General features: G+C 38.0%; 3 protein-coding genes across 6 annotated transcripts; 2 read left to right on the top strand and 1 right to left on the bottom strand.

Annotated features, from left to right (window-relative positions):
• Positions 1-858: 858 nt before the first annotated feature.
• Positions 859-15,778, bottom strand: LOC139137430 (glycosyltransferase 8 domain-containing protein 1-like). 3 transcript variants are annotated; one of them, XM_070705523.1, is made up of 8 exons: positions 15,641-15,778; positions 14,127-14,222; positions 6,542-6,716; positions 5,726-5,843; positions 5,010-5,198; positions 3,954-4,120; positions 3,087-3,199; positions 859-2,242 (listed from the first exon to the last, which is right to left on the bottom strand). In XM_070705523.1, exons 1-8 carry the CDS (start codon positions 15,663-15,665, stop codon positions 2,067-2,069), a joined length of 1,059 nt encoding a protein of 352 aa, XP_070561624.1. In that variant the 5' UTR covers positions 15,666-15,778; the 3' UTR covers positions 859-2,066. The 3 variants fall into 3 exon arrangements, with proteins under 3 accessions (XP_070561624.1, XP_070561625.1, XP_070561627.1); XM_070705524.1 differs by lacking the exon at positions 15,641-15,778 and having other exon boundaries at positions 1,881-2,242; positions 14,108-14,222; XM_070705526.1 differs by lacking the exons at positions 14,127-14,222; positions 15,641-15,778 and adding an exon at positions 8,508-8,631 and having other exon boundaries at positions 1,881-2,242.
• Positions 15,779-16,007: 229 nt separating this feature from the next.
• LOC139137431 (signal peptidase complex subunit 1-like) lies at positions 16,008-19,239 on the top strand. The gene is made up of 4 exons (XM_070705527.1): positions 16,008-16,170; positions 16,772-16,831; positions 17,765-17,851; positions 18,957-19,239. The coding sequence occupies exons 1-4, from the start codon at positions 16,135-16,137 to the stop codon at positions 19,086-19,088; spliced, it is 315 nt and encodes a 104-aa protein (XP_070561628.1). The 5' UTR covers positions 16,008-16,134; the 3' UTR covers positions 19,089-19,239.
• Positions 19,240-20,750: 1,511 nt separating this feature from the next.
• Positions 20,751-27,979, top strand: LOC139136214 (metabotropic glutamate receptor 7-like). 2 transcript variants are annotated; one of them, XM_070703953.1, is made up of 6 exons: positions 20,751-20,858; positions 22,320-22,608; positions 23,469-23,657; positions 24,528-24,830; positions 26,239-26,670; positions 27,573-27,979. In XM_070703953.1, the coding sequence occupies exons 2-6, from the start codon at positions 22,332-22,334 to the stop codon at positions 27,857-27,859; spliced, it is 1,488 nt and encodes a 495-aa protein (XP_070560054.1). In that variant the 5' UTR covers positions 20,751-20,858; positions 22,320-22,331; the 3' UTR covers positions 27,860-27,979. The 2 variants fall into 2 exon arrangements, with proteins under 2 accessions (XP_070560054.1, XP_070560055.1); XM_070703954.1 differs by having other exon boundaries at positions 23,469-23,653; positions 24,524-24,830.
• The last annotated feature ends 3 nt before the right edge of the window (positions 27,980-27,982 follow it).

Raw genomic sequence — 27,982 nt, forward strand, 5'->3', positions numbered from 1 at the left:
TGAACCATATCTTCAGAAAGTAACATTGGAACTGAGAAGGAAATACAAAAATTGGCATAACATATGCAAATATGATGAATAGATCAATATCACTGGACTGTAAAATAGTGTGCACAAATAATCAAAGAACAAATATTAACAACATTAAAAATAAAAGCAATGACAAAGTTTATGTGTGTGATTAAATGATTTATTGAATACATAAATTAAACAACTCTGTTATCTTTGTAATATTACATGCCATAAACTTGAATCATTATTTTCTCCTTCACTCTGAGTTCGACTTGTGAGTTGTGAGAAAGAAACTTAGAGATGTAGCTCAGTACGGGTGAAAACTCACGATGCAATACAGTGGTAATTACCCTTCACTATAATGGTTTGGTCCAAAACTACTGTTATCAATGTTGAGTGCATACCTGTTTACGAGGCATTGGGGGGGGGGGGGGCATGTTACACATGATGACACCCTGTGGTTGTTTTCGTAGTCTAAATCTTGACTATTCTATCGAAAATTCGAACTTCAAGCTCAGTTGTTCATTTAATTACAATCAGTGTAATTAGAAAATACTTATGTCAAACAAATTGTAATGAATTTGTACATTATATGAGTCAGTGTGTTAATGTTTTGGTATTATATTAAAATTGATACAACCCTCTCATATTTTTTAACTAATAAAAGCTAGCTTGATAACAAAAGTTCATTTAACATGAAAAATTGTAAATTATGGAAACCTTGAAGGATGCTGAGTCAATTCAATTCAATTCAATTCAATTTCAGTTTATTCAGTACTTGTGGCCATAGATGCTGAGTCTAATTGTGTTATTGAACACTGACATTTTTTGCAAGAGTTATTGAACATGCAAATATGAAACTTATTTTAATGTGAGCGCTGATCAAAATATTACAAAATGTATGTACATACGGTGCACTGACTGTTGTCATGCTGACTGTTGTAATGATAAATGGTGAGCCATTGGCACTGTATTGATAAATTGAAAAGTTTAAACCTTTTTGGATGTACATCTCAACCAATTTCAATTCTCTGATTCTATCAAAATTAGTTCATCTCATATGCAAATTGGTAACTCACTGATATACAAAAAGGTGTGACTTAATAGTAATGACTACATACTAGAACACAAATTTGGATTTTTGTTTAAGGTTTATCAAAATATTGAAACTGTTGATTGACGGCTACAAATGACAGTGGGTATATTGATTTTGGTACTAGAGAAACAAATAATCCAGGATTTACAGATATTAAAAATTCAAAATGGCCGCCATCCCTGTGTTAACTCTATAGTGATAAATAAAATTTTTTGAATTTTGAAAAACTAAGCTGGTGAAAAGTTTTCTTACACAAAGAGCTTTGAAATAAACCCCCACGAGTGGTATATCAGAAAAGAATTGTAAAAGTTTGAGAGTCTGAATATCTGTCCCCGAGGCGCGTTCTATCTTAAAAGCAAAAATAAGGAACTGATGAAAGATATCACCTGCTAAATGTTGTCGAGTCCAATCACCTATGAAAAGACCTAATTAAAATAATAACAATGAACTCAGTAAAATACAAAAGAATAGGACAGAAAGAGCACACCATACAACACCCCTTTTTCCTCTGTCTATTGGTATAAGCCTAATGTTTCTGAGGCAAAGTTGGACCTCTACACAAGAAAGCAGGGTGAAACATTATAACAAATACATGAGTTGCACGTCTACTTTTAGCTGACTTTGAAAGATTCAAACACATTGACAAAACAGTTGCAATACAATACAATGCCATATACAATACAATACAAAATACCCTGTCATAATTCAAGCCTTTAACAAATGCTGAAGGCTAAAAGTTTATCAAAAATATATAGCACCAAATATTTCATACTCATTCTGTTGTGATTTGTCTATTTCCCACACAATGCACTCTTGTTGTTTAAAACAACAAACATGTAACCCTGAATCTTTCAAACCTTCAAACTTATCATGTAATTTGATTTCTTCTTGTTGGCATCATTTTGAAAATTGTTCATAATAAGAGATGAAATACTTTCTTTTTCAACAAAAGTGTATCCTAATGGACATATTTTCGGACCAGTTTGAATTTTCCTGTTGGATCTGGGACATAGTACCTTTCCCACATGTAATTGTACTGTGCTTTCCCCTTCCAGGGTTTAAAGCTTCCACTCCAGTGTAGCAGTTTGGCATGATTTAAAAACTCCTCGGAATACCTGCTTCCGGTTGACCATCCTGAAGGAAAGCAAACAAAAAAAACTATCAGGAAATTTCTGTTCACAAGCACGTTTGATAAATATTATATATTTTCATTCTAGTATATATAACTTTTGTTATTTTTGTGTAGTCACTGTGTAAATTAATAAGTAGACTACAGAAAGTAAATACCTGACCATCAGTATGAGACTCTCTGACACATCAACAAAAACTAAACAAACTGTGTCTTAAGGTGGTGCAGGCCTCAAAATTGAAAGACTTTAACATTTGCTCAAACTTTCATCAAGCAAACTTTCAAACATTCTTTTTTTCAAAATAAAGAATAAAATGGGGGTTGGCCTGCAAATTTTGGTATTTGAGACAAACCACAGGGACTGTGGACATACCTTACGCAATGTCTATCGATATTTGAAATTCAAAATGGCCACCATCCCTGTGTTATCTCTATTTGGGAAAAAAATTCTGAATTTTCACAAAACTGAGCTGGTAAAACTTTATTTACTCCACACATGGAAGCTTCATAATGAGTCCCTACAAATGCTAGCCCAAAACATATAATAAAAGTTTGAGAGTCTGAATATCTGTCCCCGAGGCACATTCTACCTTAAGCCAAATCCCAAGGATATTTTCATGATATCTTAAGTGACCTAATATTGGTAAACTTGTTCTGATGTCACATGTGGAACAGATTATGTGCTTTCCAATAATTTAAAAGCGCATAATAATTTTGTAACGTCTTAAAATGACTGGCTGTCAGTAAATGTACAGGCGACAATGTTCTTGTACAAAAAAGTAACCAGTTACAGAGATGGGAATGCTGGTAACGAGGGATGATGGTAAGCAATAGTTGGCGAAAGCTTACCTAAGTGACGTACATGCCAATATGGATCAATGGTTGAATGCTTTCCATAAAATGCTATCAACATCGGTGGTTGGGCTACTCCACCACCTCTTTGGTTTCCATAGACATCCGTCCTGAAAGCAAAAGGTGGAAACAAAGTTTCAAATGCTGTGGTGACATGTAAAGATACAATGAAGATAACATAGACAATCAAACAAAATAATGTTTTGTTAGGAGATACTAAAAATGAAACAATGAAAGTCATAAATTTTGAATGAGTTGAGGCAATTTTTACAATTTACGAGATCAAGTTTATTGCCTTGGGTAAGGGTGACAAAGTTTGTAAATTGTATAAAGTTGTTCCCCATTATTCCCTGTGTTTTTGCTTAGCCAAAAACTGATACATATCATCGATAATTGACAATAGATAAGCTTGGTGCAAATCATCCTAGTGAAACTTGAATAACGAATTATCCGAAGAAATGGTTTATATTTAGGCCGTATATTATTGTCCAATATCTGACTTTCCCTTTGTTTGGCAAAGAAGACACATGAGAAATGATGCAAGTGTTGGGGAAATTCCTATGCCTATCCCCTGCTTCTAAAACATCAAGAAAAATATGTAAGATTGGATGTAACACTTTTAAACAAAATACACAAGACTTATGACAAACTGATTATTTCTTCACTTTTGTGAAAATTTGATTAAACTACTTAATATTAAAGTTTTGATGATGCCCAAAATTGAAATTCTATTTTGAAAATAATATATATTTAACAGATGTCAAAGAGTTACAAGTTTACTGCATACTTCAATACAATTAATTTAAACATAACATTTGATTATATGAGTTCAGGAATACCTTCAAATCAACTGGAAGTACTTACTCTGTATTTAAACTCATCCAAAATTCTAACTTTTCTGTTATTTTTTCTTCTTTCCATGCTTTCATGTTTGCGACAAAAACACCGCTGTTGAAGGAACATGTGCCTGGGTTCATTCCGAGAGCTTTAACTTTGTCGTTTTGAAAGTTGATGTAACTGGCATAGTTATTCTGGGGAAAAAACGGTAAATGTTGTGTAAAATGGTGAAAATTACATCAGGCATCTTGAATTCTTGTGCATGATCAAGAAAGTTTAACAAAACCAAGACTGATAAAATGCACATTTTGAAAGTTGAACAATTTTGTGGAATAGAAAAATACTGAACTATGTGACATTGTTCGACTAATAAACAAATCCGTGACTTTTCACTCGTCACTTATGCAATGAGCAATGGATTAAATGTTGCATGACCTGTGTACCTCCTCTGCACAGTGCGCCCTCACAGTCAGAATGACTGTCAATGAGAAACAAGCAGTTCTTCACAATATTACATTGATTATTGAAGTGATATCACATTATTATTTTACTGGTCAGACCAGTAGAATGGCAGTCAGTCCTGGTCAGATCAGTGGAGTGGTAGTCAGTGGTCAGACCAGTGGAGTGGCAGTCAGTCCTGGTCAAATCAGTGGAGTGGCAGTCACTGGTCAGACCAGTAGAATGGCAGTCAGTCCTGGTCAGATCAGTGGAGTGGTAGTCAGTGGTCAGACTAGAGTGTCACTCACTGGTCAGACTAGAGTGTCACTCACTGGTCAGACCAGTAGAATGGCAGTCCTGGTCAGATCAGTGGACTGTGGTAGTCAGTGGTTGAATCAGTGGAGTGTCAGTCACTGGTCAGATCAGTGGAGTGGCACTTGCTGGTCAGACCAGTTGGATGGCGGTCACTTGTCTGATAGTAGAATGGCATTCACCCATCAGACCAGGGCATTGGCAGTCATTGGTCTGAGCAAAACCATCTCTCCTTGTATTGTACAACTCTCCACCCAATTTATATACACACACACAAACATCTCTTCCAAAAGTGAGCAACACATTTACACAATTGTCTAATTGGTGATTTACCTGAAAGAGGTTAAATCGTTTTGAAAGTGAGCTGCAATCTTCAGAAAATGCTGCTATATGGCTGTCTTTGAGTTTGGTATTATTCAGCTCAATAATGTCACCCTGAACAATAACATCAGAATCTAAATATACCACTCTACTATCGATGGACGGAAACAACTTGGGAGTATAGAACCTGGCAACATTTAACTGGAAAATAAAACAATGATGATTATTGACACCTTTTCAAAAGGAATAAAATGATAACATGCTTGCAATCAGTACATAAATATTAAAAATCTCCATTAAACTTTAAAATTCGGTATATCACAATATTTGACACAAAATTTCGAGATTTGTAACAGATTGCCTCATAAATGACAACTGAAGTCAAATTGATGGCAATTTGAGGACTTCTTGCTGAGTAACTGTACTTGCATTGTACACAAAAATGTCAAGTATGTGAATCTTTTCCCTGCAGGATCTATCAGTTTTGGTACTTGTAAAACCATAAAATGTTTGTTTAAATCACAGTCGGAGGGACAATGTTTATATGCAGTGTTTAATATCAGACAAGGTGTACATTAATGATATGATAATGAACATTATCTTAAGGGTATGTTTGTATTTATTCACTATTGAAGGCACCCTTAGACAAGCACTGATTTTCACAATGAGGATGGCACACGTTTTCTTTGACTGTGTCTGGGAAGGGAGAATGATTTGTAACAACTTACAGGTGAAGCTAACTCAGGTCTGCCTCCTTTGACTGCTATTTTACCTTTGACCCAGTCCTCATCAAACACTGCTATGGTGTAATTAATTCTCTTAAGATCAGTCTGGGTCATCCATGTCCTGAAATATCAAACAAACCCCCAAAAACTAGATTTGAATAAAGCAAAAGGAAATATCAAATGTAGATGTCCGCTATTAGTTTTAAAAATATCACAATTGACGGATATTTAGTATCACTGATGCATTTATTTAAATGGTGATACTCATTACCGTTTTCTGTCTTAGGTAGTATGCACCTTGAAAATAAAATTATTAAACTTTGGCTAAAACTTTTGTCAAGTTAACTTTTAGGCAATCTATTTCAAAATAAAGATTATGAATCAGGGATCACTATGCAAAGTTTGCTTTCAGAGAAACAAATCACCAAGATTTACCAATATATGAAACTCAAAATGGCCACAATCCCATTGTCATCTCTGTCTGGGAAAATAAAATTCTTTATTTTCACAATAAAGATATTTACTCCATAAGCTGCAAAATGAGCCCCAAAAAGTGGAAGGCCAAAGGAAAACTGTAAAAGTCTGAGTCTGAATATCTGTCCTTGAGGCACATTTTACATTAAGACCCTTCCACCCCAGTTCCCTGTATACAGGTCCAACTTTACCATAGAAAACAATGGATTTGGGACAAACCATGGTGGTGAAAGGGTTAAGACCCAACAACACTATACAAGTACAACCAAAAGGGGTTATCCTAAGTTCAGCTCAGTTGTGGGTGTGTGAGAGGAGGGAGTTGAGTAAATATGTTTCATTCCAAACCTGAGATGATCTTCATTATCTTTATCAACCACCAAGAGGAATCTAACAGGTCCCTTTGCATTTTTGTAGACACTGTTCATAGCAGCTATCATACCACCAAGTGTGTTACCATCTGAAGTTAGCAATACATAGACTGGATCACCATGACTGTCGGCCCACAAATGCTTTGCTTCGTCTGAAACACAAAATGGAAATTTAAGACAAGAAATGAGTTAATTGGAGTCAATGAGTTAATTGACTAAGTGTCACTATTCTCTCATTAGTATGCAAAAATAAATATTTGTCCGCATTTTTTTATTACACTTTTGGAAATTACGCATGCAAGAATGACGAAAATACAACTTTGTGGACGACTGTTAGTTACAGTGAATACTGAAAGATATATATTTAATAAGTGGCTCAGACCACAAACTGCAACAACAACTATGCATGCAACACTGAAAAATCTGTCCACATTTCAAGCGTCGATGTCCAATGTTGCATGCATGCAGCTTTATTTAGTAACAACTTGAAACCTGTAACTGCAAACACCTCTATTTTCCTCACGGCAAATATTTTGTCACTGACTGTTCAAATAGCTATCGCCCTTTGTGGTAGGAAGGTGAAAAAGGTCAATACATTTATTTTTCCTTTACAATTTGTGTATTGTCTGGTGCTCTCTCATTGTTTGTACTGCTTACTACCATGACACTACATCATAAGAAAACCTATTTCACTTTCATTTGCAGCTGACGTTTTGATGCATTTACCACTGCCTTCGTACTGTTTTTGCAAGATAGTACGTTGTTCAACTGCAAATATCATACATAATGCCTTGCGTTCAACTTGTCAACACAGCATGTATTTGTGTAAAAGTCTGATACTGACAACTGAATTTCATCTGAACAAGAATTCATTTGTCTATGATAAAATTGTGCCCATGGTGAGAATAATACTTTGCATTTAACCTGTTCACCCCCAATTCCCTGTATACAGGTCTACAATTGCCATGAGGGGAACGCTCCATTAACTTGGACGTACCCGAGTAACCCGAGTTGGTTATCAGAGGATTAATCTCTATGTCAACATATGCGAACAGATTATCTTTTAGTGTAAACAAAACATTAGCACTGCCGGAACTACTTTTAGCATGGTCAATGCCAGTCGGCGCCTGACTTGATGATGGCCCCCCTGTCCGGCACTCAGGAGTTCCAACCGGCGTTAAAAGTGCCGTCCAGCACTTGCTGTTACTCTGAGATCATCATTTAGTTCATAAAATTGCATGAAGAGATTACAAAAACGATGGTACTATAGAATCCCTTTCAAATAAAATGCTGTTTAAACAATACTAGCAGTTAATTAAAGAGGAAAGTCCCCTACAAAAGGGGGATTATGGTAAGACTATGCAGATGTGAAAAAGCCACGCTACGGGTAAGACGCACTCGATTTGCTCCGAGATTTCCAGAAATTCGACGGGTGAACGGCGTTAATTTCCGTCCAATCTCATACATGACACCTGTGAATGTATAGCGACTGCCTTTATGTCGAAAAAACGTTGAAAAACAATGTTATTTAATACAGAGAACGCATATTTTCACAAAGCGTGGGTCCAGAATGTCCATTTGACCTCTGTTCTAAATGTTAATGTATGCTGCCAATCATGATTACTCAAATTCAAATTGCGGCCTGGGCGATCTTGATCCCTGCCGAGCACAACTAACAAAGCGTACTGACTTATCACTAAAATCACCGTTATGTACCTAAACATACGCATACACAGCCACATACAACGTACACGATAAGACACATGTAATGAACACGCAAGAAACGGCATTTTCTTTTTGGAGTGATTGGTGGTCTTGAAAAAAAAGTTTTGTATGTGTTCCTGTAAAAAGTTATAAACATTGAGAGTCTTCACACGTCGTTTTGAAGGCAATCACAATTTCATTTTTTCCTTCAGGCATCGAAACTGAATCTTTTGACTCACATTTTGAGGAAGTACCTTTGGCATTGTGACAAGTTTGGTCATGTTTATATCAGTTGATTCAATTCAGTTGAGCTGAGTGGAATTGAAATTTCAGTGTCGATTACATCGTTGCCACTATTGCGTTGTAGATCGATCATCCATACTCGAGTACTCATCGACGACGACCACGGCCCTGCACAGCTGTCCTGGGGGACTCATCAGCGTCATTTACTTTCTTTACCAATGTATTTCAAAATATTTGGCTGACCATTGTCACAGATTACTAGTAGTTTCCTTTTGTTGAAGATTCTGGCTTACATATCGGAACAGCAAGCAGCGTATGTATAGTATTCAAATATGCAGGCTCATCTATGGAACTACGGCAACTTTTCCACAACGTCTCAGTCACATGTCATTTGCATATTACGAACGGTCGTCGATGTTTTCCGAGGTTACCTATCCGAGGTAACCGGATATGCAATCTGCGCTTACTACTATACTTCGGGTCATGCATACCAAACTCTAAACTGGGGATCGTAACGTTTTAAATCAGTTTTACTCAAAATTTCTTCACCCTTTCCTGTGATTTGTTCGAAATGCCAAAATTACACTGAAAATAAGCTTACGAATGGGTGAAGATTTGTTTTTCAAATTCACAAGTTTTTTTCCCGTTGCAAGCTGCGTGTAACCCGGCCGTGCGAAGTACCAGTGACCGGCTATTATCTACATCACTGCCAACCAAAAAAGCCATAAAGCTACAAACAGTAGAAGGTTCTAACTTACGATTGCTTACGATCACAATCTGCTGCCGTCCTTAGAGACTATCATCTATTTGCTAGACTTTCCCCTTATTTTTTATATGTCTAGTTTGCGCGCTTGTACCGAGCACGAGATGTTCAGGGCTAGATTTAAACTCAATACAGTGCCCGAGGAAATTCTCTCCTGAACTGTGCCTGAACCAAGTCAAGACCTTCGTTTTTTATCTTCCTTCCGAAGCTCGTAATACTATGTCCATTTCAACTACTGGCTTCCATCACAGCGCTTTCACATTCAAATCACCCGCTGCTGTTGTGAGAAAGTATCCGTTCCGTGTTGATGAACGCCGGGGGGTTGAAACCAGGGGGTTGAAAACCGGGTTCCGTTTGAAATCGCAACGGAATTTGCACACATCTACTTAGACGCAAAAAGGTTAGCAGAAATTCAGAGATGTATTGAAAGCCATACATTGTTGCTGGTTTATTGAGCAAATTGTATGATGGAAATTCGTCTCCGAACTCGGCGATACATGAGCGGCCATTCTGTTTCATAACTTCCTATACATGTATTTCTATTGCATACCACAGCGGTCATCGCATCGCTGTCTATCGAACCACAAAAACGACTGTGATTGAATTCAGTAAATTTTGATTGGATTCGAACTCACAACGTACGGCATACAGTCACCTTAGTAGCGAAGAAATCACAGTCAGGGAAGGTCTGTCGACCAGACCACAGCCCCTCGACCAGTACTCCACCCTAGTTATAATGTAGTCTCGAATTGTGTGAACCCTACACACTTCCGTAATATTCAGGCAGAGGTGATAATCGGTAGTTCCTGTGTAAAAGATAGTTTATGTTTCTCTGATAAGCCAACGACTAAGCAAGTGTTTAACCATCCGCCCAGTGTTGCCAACAACCGACGTCACTACGACGTTGCCTATTGTGCGCCCACGGCGCTGGACTTTCCTCTTTAACGCACGCTGATTTTGCATACGAAAAGCTATTTTTGTATGAATGTTATACCCTATAAAAGAAAGTACGGTAGCGAAAATCAGCACAACAAAACAGGACTTCAGCACAACAAAACAGGACTTTTACTAAAACGTACTCTTTCAATTTCAGTTCAGACTCACATTGCGGAAAGGCGCATGCAATGCAATGAAAGTCACGAGCAAGCTTTGGTGTCAACGGATCCAGTCTTTGAATTATCAATGAACACTCACTTATTTTTCTGGTCAAAAGCCAAAGGCTACTTGTCCATCGCAACAAGCCTCTCTGTTTGAATAAGCGTGTTCATTTTTAGCCGGATGCCGGCCAAATTGACCGGCTACTTCCGTATTTTGGCCGGCTACTTTTCAGCAATGTTTCGCTCTCTGGCCCCGAAATTCTGGTTTGATAATAATATTTTGATATTTGTTGTCTTGCAAGCCGGAGATAACATTTCAGAAGTGCCTATGTGGCTATATGTAATCTAGCAATTTACGCGGTGAACTTGTTTCTATCTAGTACCAGCCTGTAGTACCGCGATCTGCGAACGTGTACTGTACTGGGAATCGCTCTCGAGGTCATCCTTGCTTTCCCGACTACAGCCCGAATTATTCCGACGTTCACATCGGGTGCAACTTACCATTGGACTGACTTACGCCCATCAATAGCCGGCCATTTCCGAATAAAGCCGACGTTTGTTTCTCTCAAACGCGAAAGAGAAGAAAGTCTCAAACGCGGAAGAGAAAGTCGACGCTTCAGAGCTTTTGTTTTCTGCGTAAGAGTTGGGCCTTGTCTGATGGGTAGGTTTTTGATCAAATGTAAAGCAACCAAAAGTTACTGAGTCTCATTTTTCATAGTTTTGAAACGCCACGTCAATCCATCCATAGTCGATCATAGATCTACATCGCGTTTTGTGGAGGGGCCGTGGTTTAAGCGGAAGGGAAAGTCTACGCGGGAGTCTACGCTTGAAAACATTGATTTTCTGCGTAAGAGTAGGACTTTGTCTGTTGGTTGCCGGAGGTTTTAGATCAAATCTAAATAAACAAACAATTACTTAGTCTCATTTCTCGTACTTTTGAAACGCTACGTCGATCACAGTGTCAAATTTCAGGTCGACCACAGTCCCTCTATCCACCGGTCTGGAAACGCCAATTGTAAAAGGTGTCAATCACCTGGACCGCACAGCCAAACCGCGATACGAGGGGCAGTCACGTGATAATGCGTAGCTTGGGTTTGTCCTCCATGCCACAGTCCCCGATTGTGTGTACGCTTTTCTCGAATTTTCGCTGTTTTTGGCTCTATCAAGTGTTCTCTGCGTCTATCTACGAGTCGAAGACAGAAATCATCATATCCTGAAACCGGTGTTTGTTTTTCGTGATCCTTATCCCATCGTAAATGATGATAGTGTGCGATAATTTCCGGGGTTGATCGCTGCGAGTGTGTTGACGTAGCACAAGCAACGGCTGGAATCAAACCGGAAAATTTGTCGTCGCTTTCTCTGGCGATGTTAGTATTCAGTGCCTCCAAATATGATAAAATATGTTTTCTGTGTAATATTCTGTGAAATCATGTCTGTTAACTGAGCAGAATAAGAAAGACAACTGCAGAAATGCATGGATAGAGGGACTGTGGGTCGACCGATATTGCATTATGTGTAAGCTTTACTGTGTCACAATCGACTAGTCGACTGCAGGTGGTTTGTACACATACGGTGTCGTACAGGTTGACGTTCGGTGTCGTCAATTTGGAATTTTATCAAACATGAACACTGGAATTTAGCTCTCTTTTTTAATTATATTCAACATCCCCAAAAATCAATGGTAAGCTCGCGAATTCGTTTTATTGTGAAATTAATACCGTGAATTAAATCACTGAAAATTGTGACGTCCGCCAACCGGCCTCGTTAACTGCCTCTACTATTTCTCCTTTCTTATAATATGTACGAGTGGCCATACTGTTTATAGACGGATCCGGCTAGCAATTCATTGACTTAAATTCACTCTATAGGAGTTGTAATGTCACAGGATACGCGCAGCTCTTGGAGTCCTTACTCACTCGTTACGTTGTTTGCAAGTGCAAGAAAAATCTCGCCATGTGGAAAGAACGTTCCATGCTGTTCTGATCACATTTGCATATATGATCAATGCGCGTTACTGAAGTGAAGCGTCCGAAAATAGGAAACTTGAATGAAAATGAACGAAGAACGATATTTTGTTTCACCATATTTCTAAAACTTAGTTTAGAGCCTAAATTAAAGAATAAGCTAGATTACTTGCATTGAAAAAAGGGCAGTTCACTTTTTCCTGTCAACATAGTTCCATGTGCAAGCATATGTGTGTGCCCGTGGTATTGAGTGAGTCGTTACAGCCTGACGTTCTTATCATAGCACCAGCTCGATAAGATAATCGGAACAATGGAAAATTAACACCTTGGGGATTAAAAGTCTTCTGTTTGTCACCCGAGTTGGCAGGCAGCAACTCGGGTTTCAGGTACCATCAAAGTTAATGGAGCCTTCCCCTAATGTGCCATTGATAACAATGGGTTTGGGCCAAACCATGGTAGTGAAAGGGTTAAAGGGACAAAGTGGCTCTTTTTTAAACCTTTTTGTGATGTCAAGTAGACTCAGAATATTAGCATAAAGTCACTCTGACTGCAAATTGACGAAGGTACATAACTGCGAAAGGGTAAAAGATTAACGCTTCGCTGAATTCAAACAGGTGATTTTGTTTGTGACCTCTGGATAAAATGGATTTTTCCTTTTGCAACTTGCTTTCCTATGACAAATAAACATTGCTACAATGTAAGGAAAAGCTGATATCATTATCTGTATGAAAGGCACCACCAATTAAGATTTCATTACATAAGCCTTCATGAGGTCCACACTTTCTGTAACAGTGTAAGTTCAGCCATGCATGGTGACAGTTGTGCATGGAGCTTGATTTATTGGTACAGACTGTAAATTGTTTCAGTGAATGTTTAATCTTGCCTGGCTGCTAGCAGAGTTGAGGGTATGCACAGGTGACCAGTATTTCAGCATGTTTCAAGAAGTCAATCAACACAAACAACTATTCACATCAAACAAAATTCATGAAGAAAGGTCAAAAAAGAGTGATTTTGTCCCTTTAATTTTTAAAGATACCCTTTTTAAAGAAGAAGAAAACCTTTATTAGTTTTAGGGAACAATATGATGGCAGTAGTGTCAACAATTTACATCTACTATTTGTCTAAGTTTATGGGAGGCACTGTGGGACAGTGGCTAGGGTACTGGTCTCACTATCGGAGGATGGTGAGTTTGAAACCCACTACTACACTGGGTCCAGAGTAACAGATGCATTGTTGGAGGGTGGTGACTTAAAGATTCCAGTACTGTGCTGTGCCCTTGAGCAAAGGCACTTTATTTCTCATTGCTCAATACCATTGATTGCGATTTCAGATTTGTTACTAAATATAGCTGCACACATGCAGCATCGGACAACGCTGCCTAAAATTCGGACAAATTTTGTTGTTGCATGTGTTGCTGTTGTTGCAGCTTGTTGTCTGAGCCATAAATTCATACGAATAAGTATGACTTTCAGTAGCCATTGTAACACTATCAGGTTTCACTTTCATCGTTTATGCGGAAAACGCAGACAAATATTTACTTATGCATATGAATGAGAGAAAAGATGATGTCATTTACAATCAGTGCTATTGGATAATTGGTTGTGGGTACATCATCCTGCAATTGGGCTTTCACTTTGGATGATGGATTCAATAAATAAATAATAACTCAATAAATAAATAACTTTCAGAATACAGTTTCTTTTTGCTAAAAAAATCTTGTTTAGTTTACAGCATAGTTACACTCATTCTGCTTTCCACTTTAATTTACAAACCTAGTTGTTAGATATTTACCTGGATCCTTGTCATCTTTCTTGACTTGATGAGTTTCTTTTGGCAGATGATAGAAAACCAAATACAGAGTGATCAGGATCACCACAATTGTGGCAACTGAAAGCAAAAGAAGATTGATTGTCAAAATGTTTTATACTGCAGTAAATGTATGTTGAGGATAGTACCTGAACAATGCTAAAAATTACTTGAATGTTGTGTTGGACCACTCATCTAAAATCATCTTAATTGAGAGGTCTGAAGCCACTTTTAAGCCAACTTTTGAAGTAACTTTTGATATACATATCAACATCTGAATCCCCCTCCCCACCAAAATGAAAAATAGGATACAGAAGCTCCAGGAACTCTTTTGTTCGGCGTGAACTTCATTCCAACAGTGTACACATTATGTTGATAAAACCATAGACTCTCGAGAAAAACTCTTCTCGAGGGTCTATGATAAAAAAAATAAAACAATCAATCATTGATAACAGCTACTTCAAGTTTACAAGTTATCTGAAACATTCTTTTAAAGGTGCATAATCTTGCATGCAGAAAATATAGAGGAACTCCCCTTGCTCACTTTTATCATTAAAGGTAGAACGTGCCTCAGAGACAGAGATTCTGACTCTCAAATTTCAATAATTCTTTTCTGATGTACCACTCATGGGGGCTCATTTTAAAGCTCTTGGTGAAAGAAAACATTTCACCGGCTTAGTTTTTTCGAAAATCCAAAATTTTAGAGTCTAGTTCCAAACTTTATTGTTGATTTGGTAAGAGAATGGTTGAACGTTTCATTCAAGAAAATTAACAAAAGTTTAAGTCTTTCACTTCCGAGGCGCATACTGCCTCAACACAAACAAAAAACCAAAAAGTGCCTCATTGATTTGCAACACTCACTGGCCAAAAATGATGACGTTTGTTTCTATCATGGTTATCAAGGGACTGCGTTTTTCTAAAGTTTAACCAAAGTGCACAAATTGCACCAATCTACACTGTTTGCATAAGCCCTTCTTTGCAGTCGCTCAAAAAATGATATCAAACATCAAACACTGGACAATGTGATCAGCAAGGCAGAACATGTCTACATTATGATTTATTGAATCAAACTTGCAACGTAGCACTGCACTGTATTGTACAGTTCTTATCAACGATTGTATCATTGTTGACTTTGTGTCAGAACATAGGGCCTAGGGTCTATGGTCAGAATTAGAGTACCACTGGCTTCAAACACTTTTGTTCGAACATTATTTATTGTATGCCCTTTGTGGCAATCAGTGTATATTTCTGCCGAGGTAAATGCCCGGTCGAATGTTTATCACTGCTAGTTCTTCGACGTACTTCGGGTAGCCACCGAAAGACATCCCATCAAAACTGTACACCACATTCAGTGACATTTATTTATGTTTACATTTTCAAAAGTTGATCGAGTTTGAAACAAAACTTCATTATATAATTCCAATCAAAGTCAGCTGTAAAATGACCACTTATACAACAGATACCGCTGATTTCTACAGTGTAAAAGAAGTACCACCTACCCGTTGTTGGATAAACTCGAACCATTTCGCAGACTACATCCCCGCCATTGCTTTTACTAATGAAATTCCTGTCCACGTCGACTGGTACAATTTCTTAGGTCACACTAGGTCAAATGTAAATAATTAAGAACTTTTGAACTCTGACCTATATGAATAGTCGACCACTTAACTAAATGCCAATTCAGTGAGCGATACTGTTCAAAGTAATTCCAATTCCCTGAATGATTTGAAGGAGATATTCTGAATCAGAATCACTAATTCAATATAGAGATTGAATTTATAACTTATGCAGCCACATATAGGTCAACATAATCGCCTTTCTCCTCGAAGCCATCTGCCTTATATCACTCAGTTAGGTGGCCTGGTTCGAGGTGGACGATTGCTTCCGGTTCAACCTTCTACCGGGAACTACCTTGCTTGCGTCTGAACGGCAACTGGTGAAACATATTGTTGTGGGTTTTCTCAGCGTGACAGGGTACATCAAACCGTTCATCATGTTGCAAGCATTTAAATCGTTACCCACACATATGGTAAGATCCTACCAAATATCCTTTCTGCTCGACAACGACATTGTCCGTTCGAAACATCATTATAGTGTATCGGTAGCATATTTCCACGCTTGTTTCGCGTTTGGTGCATGCATGCACACTCAACATCTAAGAATGACGTGTCTTTTCATTGATTTCTCAAAACAATGATTTACTGTGAATTTACACCCTTACTTTCTTCGTAGTGTGAATAGGTGATACCTAAAGCTGAAGTGAACGATAGGCATGTCCAACTGGAGAGCAAAGCATCGCAAATAGCCAGTTCTCTATATTATTTGCGGAACAAAGATAATTTTATATACCCATGGTACGTCCATTATATACCGTACACTTCTCCCATGAAGAACAAACGGGAATGAAGAAAGTGAAATGACAGCTTTGGCGCACCACACTTACAATTTTATCACTTTTCATGAAGGTACAATATTCAGCATATTGAGTTGGTAGACTCGCGTAACTCGCTTTGATAACATTAATAATGCATTGCCATTTGCTAGAATCTCGAGAGAGAGACTCTTAACGGCTGGTTAGGTTTGTAAGGCTATCCAGACAATTGTATATAACCAATATTATATTTTCACAGGATTACAAGGGACAGAAACTCGCAGAACAGCTGTTTCAAGCCATAATTGTTGTATTTGGGGTAAGTGGTTTTTTTTCAACATGGTGCAAACACTTTAGCCATTTTGGTCCAATTTTTGTGTTTTGCATGTTTCTAGGAGGAGTTGTTTATGAATAAGTGCCACGCGATTGTGGCATGTATTGGTTTTGGTTCTGTGACAAATCCAAATGGTCTCTTTGTTTATGCCAAATGCTTGCATGAAACTATAAAAACATTTTGAAAATGCAGAAATAAGCTTATCAACCATCATCACTGTCCTGTGAAATCTTACGACATAAATGTCAAGTAGTTTTAAAGAATGAAATCAGCTTTTTACCTGATTTTAAGAAGAACAAGAACTTTCATGCATGAAATTGTAAAACAGCCATGTAAAAATGTGGACATCTTTGTTGTAAAGTTGTCTTTTGGTCCAGCTAGCCAGGAACAAAGCTACCGACAAATAAGACTATTGCATGATGCAGATCTCAGTACCTTAAATGAACCTTAAATACGATTATATATAAGGCTGTCAGCCATATTTTCAATATTATGGATTTCTACTGATTCCTTGACAATTACAATGGGGTACAGTTTTATTGATATTTTGATTTGCTTCATTTCAAAATCCATCAAGAGAAAGTCACAGAAATATACACGTTTAACACAAAAATTAACAGACTGCCAGGTGTAGTTATGCCTAAATCTAATGCGGAAACATTGCAAATATCAAATAAATGCCTGCAAAATACTCACACTCGAACATCAATTGCCAAAAGATGTTTTTGTGATGCTTCCACAGACATTCAATCACAGACAGAAGAAAAAATGATTTACAGTATGGATACTTATAGTGTAATAGCCACACACATTTGTCTTACTTGAATTGAAAAAAAAAAGTTTGTTTGGCTGCACCATCAATGATCTAAGAAGTACAAAGCTTTTGTTTCAGAATACCAAACTGTCTGACTTTTACAGGTTGTTGGTTTTTTATGGGGATACATCTGTGAGCAGTTTGTCCAGACCATGTATGTCCTTGGAGCAGGTTTCGTTTTGTCATGCTTAGTAAGTAACACATTTATCCAGAACCTTTTGAAGTTGTGATTTTGCACTGGTTGTAGTGTGGGAGAGTGGATTGGTGTACTGAATTATTATGAACATAGCAGCAGTGGTTTTGCTTGGGTTTAGTATTGCTAAGTTATTTTGGAACCCCAGTAACATTTCTGTCCCCAAATTTGAGTGCATTCATGCACCTAAGGGAACGCTGGTAAAATGACTGGCAACGTTTATCTTACTGTCTTTAACAAAAATACTGATATTAGGATTCCAAGCCAACAAATTGTAGCATCAGCACAAGAAGGACATTCCTGAAATTTTTGTCGAGATCACTCTTCTTTTTAAATTGACCTTGAACGCCTTTTCCAAGACAGTGAACATTCATACGGATTAAAAATCCTTATGTCATTCCATTATCTAATATTTATAAGTGTATTTAAATACTCAGACTATGCATACTATTTGTACAAAATGATGTTAAGGCCAAAAAAAATTGATTTGTTTCTGGTCACCACCTGCATCATTTCAAAGTGTGCGCGTCAACTCTTTTTTTTTCCTGTTTTTCATTTGCCCCTATGGAAAAAAGGGGAAAATGTATCAAATTTCACCGAAAACAAAAAAATTAAAAATCGCATCACCCCATCATTTTTGCCACATGTCAATGACCAGAAACAAACCTATTATTTTCTTTGGCCTAAGTAAAGATTTTTTGCAGACCTTGCAGTTAGGGAAATTGGCAAATACAGCCTGTGTGCAGTTATGTTACAAAGTACATGCATAGTTACCGGTAGTAGTCAGAACTTGAATTCATTTATCAATAATAAGCTGAGTATTACACATGTAAAAGCTGTTCAAAAGTTCAACTCTGAGCTTTTAAACTATGGCTTTTGGTTGGGGAGAACAAAACAAAATTAGTGCAAGAATGTATCGAAAGTTGTACCAAATGGAATTTTGAGAAAGAGCCCAGATTAGGAAGTATTGAGTTAAATTTTGGTGTTATTTTCAAACAAGATTAAACATTCATAATGTTTTCCATAGCATGACAATGTAAAATCTGGGAAAATTGTGACCATACAAATTCTTTCAACTCATTCTCATTTCATCTTGACTTCAGCTTACCTTGCCGCCATGGCCCATGTACAGAAGAAATCCGTTGTCATGGCAAAAACCAAGAGCAGAAGAAAACACAGAGGAAGACGGCAAAGAAAAGGATAAAAAACAGAAAAAGAAAAGCAAAGCAAAATAATGTTTTTTTTTTATTTCAGTGTTTTATTAGTTTTAAAGAAAATCCCAAAAAGGATGAAAAATTATGATATTGAACTTTTGAGATTTTTTGTTTCAGAATTGTATATTTGGCTCCATTACGACCCAATAAAAGTGAAGTTTGCTTAAGCAGATAGGTACAGCTTAATGCTCATTTTTACAAAACCCTCCCCAATTCAGATATTACAGATTTCAGTTATTACCTGTACACGGATAATTGTCCCTCTACATACCTGTGTAGTGCTTGGTCAATGAATGCTTGTATAGAATTTTTCTGTATCTAAATCATCCGATAGCATAGAAACAAAAAGGTAAAAAATAAATCTTTGTGGGTCGACCTTAAACAATAATGCTCCATGCAGTGTTGGTCAAAGATACGATTGATATAATACTACATGTCATAACAGCATATGCCATGGCGTCAAGTTCAATTAGATTTGAATGAAAGGTGAAAGAACAAAGTTCTCTCTCTCTCTCTCTCTCTCTCTCTCTCTCTCTCTCTCTCTCGCTCGCTCGCTCGCTCGCTTGCTCTCATAGTCATATATTTTAGACCAATATTTGTGTGTGTCAACTTCCTTTACACTGAAGGTCATCCTGCAAGCATGTGATACTACCTCCGAAAACTACACTATTAATATTGATACAGTCAAGTATTTAAATACCACTTTATGATAACTCTTAAAAGTAGTGGATATACATTGTCTGTCCATCTGAATTGCTAAACTTTGGAAATGCTTTCATCAAACAGTTTTCTTTCTATTGGAAAATTATTGGCTATTTAATGACAAGGCCGCTGACTTCCGAATTGACAAAAGAGTAAATGGATAGTCATCGCTGTCATGTGGTCAATTTTCGTCAATGAGCAAGTCAACCTTGGGTGTCGATTGTGATGATTTCATGACATCGTAACTATTACCCCAGAACAAATTATTTTTTTAAACAAATTTTGGCCAGATTTTCAACATTTTACTTCAATCAAATCTAATCTTCTACATTCCAATTTCGACATGCTTATCACGGATCCAGAACAAACTCAAACAAGAGAATTACTTCAGTACGTTACAAACGTCATGCCTGTGAGACTCCCAGACTGTAAGATCCGTCGCTCTTTACGCTCCCACCTCCTTGTAAGAGGTGGTAGCGTAGAGAGCGCCCTCGAGCGACGGATCTTTCAGTCAATAAGGTTCCCTTTACACATCTATTCTGTGTTCATGCTACATCCAATTTCCACTCCCTAGCATAGTCGGTGTCTTTCTTGTCCCTCTTTATGTCTCCAAGCAAACTAGCTACTTGAAAGCCTACCTATCGGTCAAGAGACTTGTCCATTCTGTCCGAAGCTACGGTTCTTTGCTGTTTTGTTTTCCGCCTACTGCACCACTTTAAAATATTTACAGTAAATTATAAAACTTTTCTGTCGCCGTCTTTGAAATCAGACTCCAGAAACGATGCGGCAACTGATCCTGTCCGACCTTCAAATTCACGAGCTGCATCCGCCGGAATCAAGCCATTTATATTTAATAAGAAATCTAACCCCATTACACGTATTTTCCTAATTTGAAATACTTAATAAGTGATCGGAAATTACTTGACTGATAAATGCATAAATTCAACCCAAATGATTCCCATTATCAGGAATTATATTTATAGGATGTCTCTATCATGACAAAATCGTTCATTACAGGGCCGGGACTCTCTTGTAATCTCTATCGCTGGTTGTGAAGGGGGCATTTAATATCAGCAAGAAGAGTTGCTTGTGAGTACACATGTAAGGAAAATAGTTTACTTACAATTGTAGTAACTCCAGTACAATCTGGGCGATCAGACGACGTGTGGTTCGCGACAGAGGTTGACGGTTAAAGACACGTAATTGATTTTGTACTTCAATAACGTAAGAATGTACTCATTTTATTTCACGATAACGTGAAGCCATCGGCTGAAAAATACCGACATTCGAATATTTGCAATACATAGTGTGCAGGGTCTGTCGTCTGTTTCCTCCAAACATCGAATTTTCTTACTATGTTGCTGTCAAGTTTTTGCGACAAAGCAACTTTACATTATATATCTGAAGTATCGTTCTTCAGAGGTATTTTTAGAATGAAAAGCTCGTAAATTTCGTTTTGCTTTAGGGGTTGAGTTATCCGAAGCAGTGAAAAAATATGTGTAACTGTCCATGCATTCGATAATTTTTTCCAGGTGTTTGAATATTTTACAAAGACCAGGGTGGAGAACAATTTTCGTCTGTATTTGAACATCCTCGCGAGATCTAATTATGCCCCTCAGAGAATGACAAAGTGGCCCGCTTTTTCGAATTCTCGCTTTGGCATGACTCGTTTTTGCAACGAAGGGACTTTATTTGCATGAGACGTTAGCTGGATTAGGGGACAACAATATATCTCTCATTCCACAAAAAAACTTAAGCAACAAACAGATAGGCCACATCACACAAGGTGTCCGTTTATGTCATGACTTTTTGGTGATTTTGCTTCATTACGTTAAATCGGTATTCGTTGTTTGTGTGAAAACGGAGAGTACATCTTAGCCATTAGTTATACAAAACTACTAGTATGCAGGCGCATCATCTTGTCATGTCGTAGATCTAGCACCAAACTTAGTCGTACAAAATACATGTAGATATCATCAAATTATGGTGAAATCGACATTTTTTGTCTAGAACAAACAACAACATGGGCGTTCCCCAAATTTCAGTACCATGAAGAGAGTGGCTATAAACGTCCTTATAAATTTACCAAGGCAGGGATGTTTAGAAGACCGATTATAATTCTATGCATAGACCTTAATTTCAAGTCCATATTCTATGTCTATTCAGATTATGGTGAAATGACTTTAGACAATGAAACCATGTGGAGAATCACATTTATATCATGGAAATATTTTTACACCGAAACAAGTCTTTTTGACTATGGGATAATTTTGAAAGTCAAATGACTAATCTCAGTTGAAACTCTCTCTAATCTCTCTTTTCTCTTGAAAAACAACCCCTTTGTAGTTTTTCAATATTCCAGATGTCGGCCCAATTACACAGCACCACAACAAGGGAAAACTCCCTAATTCACTCAAAAGAAGAATTAAATGGTCACCTAATACACCAGTCGTAGATCTAGCACCACACTTAGTCGTACAAAATACATGTGGATTTCATCAAATTATGCCTCTTGCATGAATTGCTCTACCGGTATTCGGTGTTCAACAGAAAAACACAATTATGATGAAGTGTGGTAGACACGTGATATTAGCGGTGATGTGCTGTTGGCTGCTTTGTGACATGCGCATCATGGCCTCTCCGAGTCTGTCTGAGTATACTCCGGATTACGTCGTCAATGGCGATATGATGTTGCTCGGTTTGTTCGAACTGCGCACCAACAGTGAGCATGGCTACTGTGACGTAATCCGAGCTGACGAGATGTGGAAGATGCACAGAATGCTATACAGTGTCGACCAGATCAACAGACAAATGTGGACACTTCCAAACATTTCAATCGGTACGTCTAATTAGAAAAGCGATTATCCCCAGCTTTCGTTTGCCTTGCAATGCACTGAGCAGCGGCATATAAGGACAAAATCTTCAACTTTTATTATTCATGATTGTACATATTTTTGTTATGTTGAACAAATTCATTTCTTATTCTTCTCATTAAAGTATACAGTAGTACAAATTATAGATTGCCAAGATCACAAATTTTTTACCGTATAAATTAAATTAAACTCGCTCAAAAATAGAAAGTCGGGTTTAAAATCAGTTGCCAGCAATAACATTTGACAGTATGCACATATGGGCTGTATTTACAAGTTAAACTAGGTATTTTTGCACCATTTTGGTGTTAGGAGTAAGAACGGCCTATATATTACACAGAATAAAAAGAAAATACATTTAAAAATTGCAGCTTACAGTACAGAACTTCAGTGTCAGAGCAGTAACTTCTGAAAACTTGCATGCTGCATTTATCAAGTAAAGTTTTTCGTCGACAACCAGTATGTAATCGTAAAGAAGTGAGTTCGGGTCTGGGCATAAATTGTCGGCAATTACGTTGAATAGCATGTCTATTCATCTGTGTTATATTGTATTGGGGTGGGGATGCACTGTTAACTTCAACGTAGCATAGACTAGAAATATTTGCGGGTAATTTTATAGATTTTAGCTCAATTCAAGATGCAATAGTTTTGATATAAAAGGGTTGCAAATTGCAAATTCCACGCTCGAAGAGAGACTCTTAGGAACACCGTGGAAAAGCTTGCGTGGAATTTGCGACTTCTTCAACACAATCTTTGAAGAATTCTAGTTTGTATTTTCTTCTCTAAGGTGAGACTTACTTAACCATTTCTATGTTCTATGTTGAATTAGGAGCTAAGATCATTGATACGTGTGGCAAGAATCAGACACGGATAGTCGAAGAGGTTGATCGTCAATTTGTAGATGGAGAATGTTCACTGTCCTCCCTCGTGGATGGCACTGTAGTTGGCATAATCGCAGCGCCCTCTGTCGATCTTGGGCTTGCCTATGGCAAACACTCTCACACTGTTCCGATGGTAAGTAATTACTTTGCTTGCTTAGATTGAGTGATATCGACCGGTATTCACATTGGGCCAAAAGGCATTATAAGTCATAGCAAGAGTGTAAAACAGATAAATTTACGACTATGAATACTGTTGATGAAAATTAAATATCTCTGTCATTATTGAATACTTACAAAAAGTACCCTACTGCACTCGAATCTTGAATCATGACGATCAGTTGTCATACCAAATTCACGCAGTAAAGTCCCTGTTATTATTAAATTTATGATTCTGAATATTCTGGATACAAATTATATTTCTGTCATTATTGTCTACTTACAAAAGTACCCTACAGAGCTAACATCCTAAATGATGATCAGTATTTATACCAAATTCACGCAGTTGTAGAGCAGACCCTCAGAAATATGGTCAATATCGTTACACTGCAACAGCATTGCGCAATAACTTGATGCGCGGTCATAACACTGCCCAGGCAGACATGTATTGTTCAGAGAGTCTGCAGAGGCAGTACTGTGACCGCGTTTTCTTATTGCTCCTGCTATATGAAATATTAGCATCATAAGTTTAAAAGGTATACATGCGGATGTTAATTACCAATAGATGAGTTCCAGTGTGGACCAGAATTCATTTGTAAACGATAACATTGGACTTAATACGCACATAGGCTGCGGTGAAAAAAATTGAACCCGTGCATCCAGATGTGAATAGATTTGGGAGCAGAAAAAGAAAGTGTATTTTACAAACAGAAGAAAGTAAGGAAATACATTAGAGGTTTAGGTCGTTATCTGAACCGTCAGTATATCAATTATCAAACGAATGAACTTCATATCTTGCAAATTGTATCGCCTGTCAAATGTCAGTATTTGCCAATTTTGTTGTCAGGTAGGCTTCGGTAAAATGTGTCCAGAATATTCAGGCGTGGCCTGCGTCTCATTGAACAGCGTGTATGACACGGACGAGGCTGAGGCTATAGCTGCCGTGGCTGAAAAACTAGATTGGACTTATATCTCTGTCGTGTATGAGGATAGCTTTCCAAAAACTCTGCTCAACCAACGACTCATGCAAGAAGCCAGGAAGAGGGGTATCTGCATAGCAACCTTGACAGTTGTGCCGTCACGCAATGCTGACGTCACCCCGTCATTTTATGACAGTGTTGTCGATAATCTAATGCGGACACCGAATGCAAGAGGTATGTACATAATGTAAGAAACAGTTGATGCAAATTTATAAATAGCGGTATTATGGTATGATGGCACGTCATGGGTTTCTGAAACGTTTACGTCTTACACGTCATCTTCTAAAAGAATCCTATGAAGTATGAGCACAAGATATTTAATTGTCACCATGACCGCCAATTTTAATCCATGCGCATGGCATATCAAGAATGATTGAAAACAGAATAAAGAAATGGGAAAACAAACAAACGAAGTTGCAGAGGGACTAAAAAGTAAACAAGCAGCATGAAGTAATGTCGGATTCTGGAAAATTGACTAATTTCATGGATTGCCGCGTCATTTTTTGCCAAAGTACTGTGATGCTGGCCTTTGCGTTCAACCATTTATTTTTTGCGTTAGGGAATCTGTAAAAATTGAGTTCCGTTCTTTGATAATGTGTCAAATGCAAATCCGATTGTCATAGGTGAGACTAGAGTGCATTGATGACATGCAAGAAACTTAAACTGACCTTAGGGGCCGTCGATAGTTAAAGGTGACGCACAACAAACGTTACGCAATTCCCACGTTTCAGTTGAGACCCCCTCCCTCCCTCGCAAAACGAAAGTTCTTAAGAGAAATGGAAAAATCAAGGACATCAGCATGGTTCCTTTACTTGCACGCACACGCTCCGGCGAGGCGGATCCCGTATACTGTACAATGCCCACATAGAAAAATTATTCAACATCAAGATTAATTATCTTTTAAGGGGATAGAACGTTGTAATATTACTGACTAAGAAAAATGCTTGACACATTTCAGTTTTGTCACGTTGAAAAAGTGCCAGCTTGTCAGTTCTCACTTTCACTTGAAGTCACATGTTTTCGGCAGATCTTTGTATTTCGTCTCCATATTTTGTGGGTTTTTTTTTGTTCTCGATGGACGCGAAGATAGTACTGCGTGCTTGCAGCAAAGTCGCGCTTGGTACCATCAGAAGCTGAAAGCCACATACAAATCCGTGTGTGGCATCTAAGTCAGTAGTCTTTCCTCGTTTTCTTGGTACTCTCTTTAGTTCTGCTTTCCTTTCTCCTTGATGTACCAGTAGGTTGTGTCTCCCCTGATCAGATTTTGAGTTGAACACGTATTTACATCTGCAGACTGCGGCTTTAGTCTCCGTCTATTCTTCATTGTTTGACACCTGGACAAGAACAATGTTCGTAAACAATACGCAAGTCTGTAAGTTCGACGCATGCATAACGAATAAGCTCTGCCCCCTCCCAGGATAACGATTGTCGTGTGTCAGCTTTGATTATCGACGGTCCCTTAGCTGACAGGCACGTTCGCAGAGATGATGATGATGAGGAAATCATCGTTGCTGTAGTTTTAATGCATGCGTTTTAAACCCCATCAGTAGGTGAGTATAATGTAAAATTTCTTCAACGACAGCGGTGGTTCTGTTTCTTGAAGAAGAGTCTGTTCTTAACTTGTTGGAAGCAGCGACGAGAGCCAACAAGGACGGTTATTTTGTTTGGATTGGGAACGAGGACGCAATGAGAAACTTTTCCGTCGCAGAAGGCGCCATTTCATTTCGTTCTCGTCCCAACGCCAGAGACGTTGAATTCGATGAATATATGGAAGAGGTCTACGGAGATGGTTTTGGTTGTATACTTGAAAGCGATGAGAACAGAGCAGCAACATCGAAGGAGCGCTGTAGTGGTCAAGTTATCGTTCACAAAGGAAGCTCTCACTTCGGGAGCACGTACTTGATCGAGGATGCTGTAGTCAGCCTTGCCAAGGTATTTGATAGGCTCACCGCGAACGACGATGGCACACTAGCCTGCGAATCACCGAAAACAAAAATCATGGATCAGCTTTCCGGTAAACCGTTTTAGATATTTTAGTTTTACTGACTTTTCAACTTCATGCTTTGACTTTACAACGAATGCGGTAGATGTGATTATCATAATTAGGGACGACGTACGATTTCGTTTCTTTCCTAAAGGCAATAACACATTAAAACGGGACCAATAATTATTAGAAAATAAGGTCGAAGAATGCGCCACGGGGACATATATTTCAACTTTCAAGGTTTTCATTACTTTCCTGGACTGCCACCCACGGGAGTTTATTTTGAAGCTCATAAAGTAAATAAATTTTTAAAAATTTTCCCATAGAATAAACACAGGGTTGACGGCCGTTTTGAAATTGTCTGTAATCATTGGGTAATTTGTTCCTCTCGTACCAATTTGCACGTTGATCCCAAATTATTCTTCCTGATTTCGAAAGAAAACGATTTATAAAAGTTTCCCCACGGAAAGTTCGAGCAAAAGGTAAACTCTTTACCAGGGCAAAGAAACAAATAAACAATTACAGTAACAATATGGTCAATTTAAACCACCGCTTAGCGGTGTTACTATGTGTCCGGAATGGGTAAGCGTATCCCATAGCATCACACCTGTCAAGACTGACCTGAAGTGACTAATTGTGTAATCCAGTAACGCCACCAAATTACTGTTGAGAGTAAAAGCTAGGAATTCTGTCACTTATTATTAGAGAAACAGGCTCGTCACATTTTTTATCACATCTTATAAAAATGTAGTTACATTAAGTTAACTGTCACTTTGTTTCTGGCATATAAGCTTATGGTGCCGATCTGCCTATCCATGCAAAGGCTAAGGGAAAATTTGAAATTGTACATGTCCGGATCATGACAAAATAAATAACACAGGGTTTGGTCATTCAATTTTTTCCTTTGTGTCTTCTCTCCTAATGATTTCCAGGAATGCGCAATATTGGTTCGGATTTTATCGGCGATACTCGCACAACCGATTATGACATCATCAACTTACAGCGACAAGACGATGACGCATCGGGTGACTACACTTGGGTGAAAACGGCAGAATTCATCGGGGGAACAGTCACCTTTTTGGAAGATCAAAGAATTAAATTCTCCGATGGAAAGTCGACAGTTCCAAAGTCTGTCTGTAGTTTGCCCTGTAAGGCTGGTTTCCGCGCTGTTTTTCCGTTCCAGGAATCTTGCTGTTGGGTCTGCGTGCTTGAGCCCTAACATCCAGGCGGCAAAACCGACCAATCCGGAATGAATTCATTCATTCTCAGCTAGTTTCATACTCTCGTGACATAATTGAATTGAATAAAATAATTATTCATTGAATAAATATGATTTGTACCT

This window comes from Ptychodera flava, chromosome 7 (assembly GCF_041260155.1).
Source record: "Ptychodera flava strain L36383 chromosome 7, AS_Pfla_20210202, whole genome shotgun sequence".
Lineage (NCBI taxonomy): Eukaryota > Metazoa > Hemichordata > Enteropneusta > Ptychoderidae > Ptychodera > Ptychodera flava.